Genomic DNA, 6,204 nt, shown 5'->3' with positions numbered 1-6,204 from the left:
AGGAAGACCCCCCCCCCCAGCCAACCTGGGTTGAGGACTCTGTCCCCGTCTGTGGTCTCAGAGAGAGCAAGTAAGTGGGAGTGAGTCACACGTTCAAAGGGGGCTAAAGGCAGCACCAGGGGGACGGAGCGGGGGGACTCACACCACTTCCCAGGGCAACTTCTGCTCTAACCTGACTTCGCGAGGGACTGGCACTGAAAGCGCCGGTCCTGCTGACTTCCTGGGACCACACCTGGTGCCCGCTGCCTGGGATGGAGCTTCCTCCAGGAACTCGGAGACCCTTCAAGACCCCGGGTGTGCCCACAAACTCCTTCATCAGAAGAGCCCCCCCCAGCTGCCCTTCACGCTGGAAGGAGGACGAGGGCGCCTCTGGAGCAGGACCATGGGGAGTACCCGCCAGCAGCATAATTACTATTTCTAATCCGTTTTCTCCAGAACCCAGTTAGGGACTTATTACTGGACACTTGATCACATTTTATTTAGGTAGTTTTCAATTAAGCACACGCAATTTGCTCTGCAGTCTGGAAGTGTGTGCGGGCTCCGCACCCCAGCAGCTGGAGCGCGTCCGCTGCCGGGCAGGATGGGCTCCTTGGAAGAGATGAAAGGAAAGCCTAGCGGGCCCAGGCCTGGCCTTGGGGCGGCCGAGGGCAGCTGAGGGGCTCTGTCTTATGGGGCAGTCCAGGAAAATGGGGAAGGGAGGACACCTCCAGGCCCCCCCTCCACAGAACTTTGTTGGGGGCCCAGGTGGGGGTGGAGGAGCCTGGAAGGAGGCCTGTGCCTCATGTCCAAGGGCTGGGGCACGCGAGCGGGAGACCCCAGGCCGGGCCTTGACGGATTTACCCTAGGCCATCGACGCTGAGCAGCTGAGAATGAAGTTATGTCACTCTGAGAGAAAACCCCCGGGGGTAAGATGTCCTTGGGTGATGCTTTCAGGAAAGGAACCACCATCGGCCCGAAATGTGCAGGCCGACCCCCCCCAACTCCAGGGTTGGAACCATCCTGCCACTTCTGGCCCCATGTCCACAGTGTGCGCTAAACATCATGGCCCTCCGTGGTGCAGCACCTACACCTTCACTCTGCCACGGCGTGCTTCTGGAAACACCGCAGTCCCTCCCTAATCAGGCCCCAGGAGCTGTCCACCTACTGAGATGTCCTCACTCGCACCCGTGGGCCAGGGACGTCAGCCTCACCTGCCAGCGCCTTCTCGTAGTTCTTGCCCATGGCGATGAAGTTCCGCAGGCTGGGGTTGAACTGCTCCATGATGGTCTGGAAGAGAGCAGGGAACGGCATCAGAGGCAAGGCACCCGGCGGCTTGGGGGCCTGAACGGCGAGGGGAAAATCCCACAAGCATCACATGCGGGGTCAAGACCACGAAGCCATGGCCGGGTCCCGGGTCCAAATCCCAGCTCTGCCCCTGTTGAATGTCCTTGGGCAAATGACCTTCCCAAGCCTCAGTTTTGACACCTGTACGATGGGGGAAAGAACAGAACCTGCTCCATAGGGGCCTTGCAGATTAAACAAGTGAGCACGCGTATGACACGTGGGGCAGTACCCGACATACATCCGGTGCTCAGATATGCTGCGCTGAGGTGCCATTACCCTGTCTGGCAGGGCTGAGTCAGCGAGGAAGGTCCCTCCGCAGGCCACACACAAAAGGTTCATCGCTGCCTGGAGCCCCCTCCCACCACGGTCTTCACTCAACACATCAATTACGAAATGTCAGCTCTGATTAGAGCAATGCACAGCCTGACTGCAAACACCACACAATGAATAATCCAGCAGGCTCTGGATCCACTCGCCTGACGGACTCAAGTCTTGGTGCCAATACCACTAGTCCTTAGACTGAAGAAATTAGATTTTCACTGCGAAGGCCAAATAAATGTTTTAATTACAAGGCATAAAAACAGGCACACGCAAACAACAGCCAAACGTGAGCTCTACTGGGTAATGTACCCTGATGGTTGGGTGCCAACCCCAGCCAGCGAGAACACTGCAAGGAGCTTCTAAGGAGAACCCCACCTCGGCCACATCCTACATCTTCGGGTCAATTATTGTGATATGTGTCTGATCTTTCCGCAGGGTAAGAGAGAAATGTCACCAGGGAGGGGAAGTCACCTGGCCCCATGGGCAGACCGCAGACCCCCAGGTGCTTCTGCATGAACAGAGGCGGTGCCCGCCCCATCCCGGCCAACAGGCCAAAAGCAGCCCCGGCCCCAGGTAACACCCTTCCATCCCTGTTCCGGGCCCTCAGCCAGCAGGACCGACATGGATTCCGAGAAGGGCTGTGGGATCTGGGCTCCAGAAAAACCCACTACTTCTGTCGCCCACCCTGAGGAGCAGCCTGGAGTGCCAGCACAAAGAGGAACAGAGACCTGTGCCCAAGGGTGATGAGACCCCGAGCCTGAGCCACGACCTCCTAACATCCGGGGCTGGGTGCCCACCTGCTCTACACCGTGCAGGGAACCTGGGAAGGAGATACACCTGACACATGCCTGAGTCCAGAGAGCAGGTGCACCTTCCTTTCTGGACACGACAAAGGCGAGGGCGCCTGCCATGTGCTGCACTGGGGCTGAGGCACACGGGGACGCAGCAGTGACTCCATGGGACAAAGTCCCGAGAGGGAAGGCAGGCCCACCTCACACACCGGGCAGGACCCCGTACCTGGAGAACGAGACAGTAGGACACGGCTCAGGGGACAGCAGGGGAGAGAAGCATGTCGTCGAGAGAGGAGGGCTGCAGGCAGGGGCATGCAAAGGTCCCAAGGCCAGGGCCTGCTGGTGTCAGGGACAGGATGCCAGGAGCAGGGTAAAGGGTGGCGGGAGGTAAGAGGAGGCAGGAAGTGTGCAGTTAATGGCCCAAACCTACTGCCTCGCAGCCCGTGGCAGGGACACCTGCTTTCCCTGACAGGAAGCCGAGGGACGATCCAACTACATTTCAAAAGGAAGTGTACCCCGACTGCTCCAGGGAGCCCAGGTTGTAGCTGAGACCGCACAGATGCAGGAGACCCCTCAGACCTGCTCAGAAACCTAAGATGTGAAGGTGGATCAGAGAGCTGGCTCCACTGCAACGTGGGATGGGGTCAGGGGGCAGTACGAAGCTCAGTGGTCTGGGGACGACTCTGCAGTGGGGAACCCAATTCTGGATGCATCCAGTCCGAGGAGTGCCCAGCAGTCAGGGCAGGGATGTCACGTATCAGGCAGCAGACGAGGGACTGGCGTCCGGGCAGGGCACGGAGGGGAATTCAGTGTGGGGCTGTCTGCCAAGGGTGCACGCACAGGCTGGCTGAGCCCTCAGCCTCGCTGCTCAACGCCACCCAGACCTGCGTCGGGGCAGAAAAGCACTGGAGGGCGCATGTGTCTGCTCAAAGGAAATGGACCAAAAGCAGGGTATAGACCCAGTGAGCGTGGCTTCTGTCCCCGATTCTGGTGTTCCAGACATGCACACGCACGTCTGTGTGTGTGCTCACGCGTGTGTACAGCGTTTCAGTGTAAGATGTATTTCTCGCTGCAGCGATGGGCACAGGGCTGAAAAGGGCCCTGGGGTGGGAATATGTGAGGGCAGACCTGGGCTGCAGAGCTCTAGGACTGCAGCCCCCACCCATCCCGGGGGCAGGAGAGGAAGCTCCACAGCTCCCTCCCTAGAGCCCCAAACATCCTCAATGACAGCAGGAAATAGGCCAGCAGCCGCCCAGGCCAACAAAGGGGGTCACCTCGGCAGCCCACCCACACCCGCCCAGTGACATACGGGGACAGCCGCCAGGTTTCGCTTCCTTAGCACAGCTGCTGAGCTCATGCACGAGGAACGTGGGAGCGAGGGGCAGGGCAGGAGGGGTGCTGGGGTGTCAGCCAGGACACCTGGCCAGGGCACCGCCGGGTCACACAGGTGCCGCTGACTCGCCTGCCTGGAGGCAGTGGCAGAGGCATAAATGCTGTGGGGCTGGTGTCCCAGGGAGGCCCTCCTTCCCTGGCCAAAAGCCATTCTTCCTCCCGGCTCCTCACAGATGCTGCCCTGGCCAGAGAGTGGGCTTCCATCCACCTCCAGGTCACCAATCTCCTAGAACCGCGACCACCAGAGACCGGCCAGGTCCAAGACGACCTTGTCAGGAGGGACCCTGGTGGCCCAAAAAGGGCCTAGCCCCTCTGGTGGGGGATCCTCTCTGCAGGGGATTTCTCTGTGGGAGGGGGCCCCCAACACTGGGGGCCTCTCAGAGCCCGAGTCCATTGCCATCCTACGGCTCAGGCAGAGGCATTTGGACCCAGGGGGCCGTGCTAGGCCCATGATGGGCCCAAAGCCACTATCAGAGGCCCGGAGTGGGGGCCTGCCACGCCCACTGCAAGTGAGCGATCCCCTAACCAGGGGCCTGCGCAGCCCCTCCACGCACCAGGGGGCCCTGGGAGGGGAAGCCGGAAGCCAACAGAGGCACGGTTGCCATGGTGAGGAGGCCGTGGGGCTCTGCTACACACTACCCGCCCCAAGATACTTTTTCAGAAGTGATGGAACGACGGTGTCTTTCCATGGGACTCTTTACTGGAGCAACGGAGGGAGCTGAGATGCAAACCCCAAGACGTCCTCCCACAGAGGGCGGGAAGAGGGAGACCTGTTTACTTCCCAAAGGGAAGGGAATGCATTTCCTTATCGACGCCAAAGGGTGTGTGCAAACGAAGGCCAGGCCAGGAGGGCGGCCTCCCCGCACACACCTCTCTGGGCCGCAAGGCCATCCTCACGCCTGTCGTGAAACTCAAGGGCCTGGGAGAGGCTCTGCATCCTGAGACCACTTTTCCGCAGCCAGGACAGAGACCCGACAACGTGGGCAGCGACCAGCGCCTTCTCCAAACTTGACACCTGTGCTACGCAGATGAAACCAAATCCCTTCAAACGCCATGCCGTGGCACGTGGCGACTGTGTGTGCGACCCCCTTGCAGGGGGCGTGGGCCAAGTACAGCGCTCAGCACCTTCTATCACTCCTTGGTTGGCTCAGTACCTACGAGGTGCCCTCAGGAAGCTGGGCTGCCGCAAGGGCTCCCTGCCACCCCACCACAAAGCGCCCCAGAAAGGTCAGGGAGAGGAGGGATCTCTGCCGGAGACCCTTGCAAGCTCAGGCGCGGTTCATGGTGGCCCTCTTGCCGAGATGTCCCCAGACTGGATGTCCCTGCCACCCCTGCAGTCCCAGGAATCCAGGCCTTAAACCAAATCTCCACGGTAGGGCTGCCCCGCCCACCCCCACCCCGGGCCCCCAGCCCTGCATGTCCACAGGAGCCGATGGGAGGGGCCGGGCCGGGCCTGGCTGCAGGGGCGGTGGCGTCAGCACTCCAGCAGCCGTGAGCGCAGAGGCCTTCCTGCCTGGCCGGCTCCTGGGCAGCCCAGCGTCTGCACAGTGACGCCCATTTTGAGTGACCTGGATCACGGGTCTGCCTGGCCAGCGAGGACAAGGGGCAGCAGGACGCCCCTATCCCCAATTTGGGGTCGCAACGAGAGAGGGGGCTCTGTCCAGGGACTGTGTTCCAGTTGCTCCCCCGCCCGCGCCCAGGGTCTGCCACTCGCCAGCGCGGGAATTCTATGTATCCCTCACGGCTCTGGTTCCTGGCGACAGCCTCCCTCCAGCACTTTCCTGGCAGGGCTGCCACAAACAAAGAGCAAAGTTTCTCTGCTGACACAGGGAAGTGACGTGCCTCCTGCTTCCCCTCCTGCCCTCCTGCAGTCAAGGAAGGCAGGGTGGGGTGTCTGCCTGCGTCCAGTGCGCACGTGCGTATGTGTGCATGTGTGGGTGTGCACGCGTGTCGTGGCCAAGCCAGGCTGCATCCTCCCTACACAGTCGACGCCTGTTATAACAAACTCAGGGGATGAGACCTCGCTGGGCTCTATCTGCCATCTGGGGAGGGGCGGCCTTACACCCCATCACCCCGAATCTTCACTGGACTGGTGGGGGGCGCCGCTGTCCATTTTACAGACGGATGGAGAGAGGCTCGGGGAGGCTAAGAGCCAGCCTTCTGGGTCCTGGTGGAGCCAGTCCCGGCTTCGACTACAGGCTGGCTGCACAGCCCAGCTTGTCCCTTTCTCCACACGGGCCTCAGTGCTCTCTGGACAGGTCACCGAGGCAGGCAGGACAGGACCAGGTGCCACACAGCAACTCTGCCTGCCCTGGGCTCCCTCACGAGCCACGTTCCAGCAACGTCAGAGCAAGGGCAAGGGCTGATGCCAGGAGAG

The 6,204-nt window shown here is 61.1% G+C and overlaps 1 protein-coding gene across 4 annotated transcripts in view; it reads right to left on the bottom strand.

The window, feature by feature from the left end:
- BAIAP2 (BAR/IMD domain containing adaptor protein 2) overlaps window positions 1-6,204 on the bottom strand; it is a 70,685-nt gene that overhangs the window by 53,660 nt on the left and 10,821 nt on the right. For all 4 annotated transcript variants that reach the window (XM_024761076.1, XM_024761074.1, XM_024761077.1 and 1 more), the window contains exon 2: window positions 1,191-1,266. In XM_024761076.1, coding sequence (XP_024616844.1) covers window positions 1,191-1,266 — 76 coding nt within the window. The remainder of the gene's footprint in view (window positions 1-1,190; window positions 1,267-6,204) is intronic.

Source organism: Neophocaena asiaeorientalis, unplaced genomic scaffold (genome assembly GCF_003031525.2).
Source record: "Neophocaena asiaeorientalis asiaeorientalis breed wild unplaced genomic scaffold, Neophocaena_asiaeorientalis_V1.1 scaffold30, whole genome shotgun sequence".
NCBI classification, from domain to species: Eukaryota; Metazoa; Chordata; class Mammalia; order Artiodactyla; family Phocoenidae; genus Neophocaena; species Neophocaena asiaeorientalis.
Note: the sequence above shows the minus strand (reverse complement) of the source record. Positions and strands in the feature narration are given on the sequence as shown.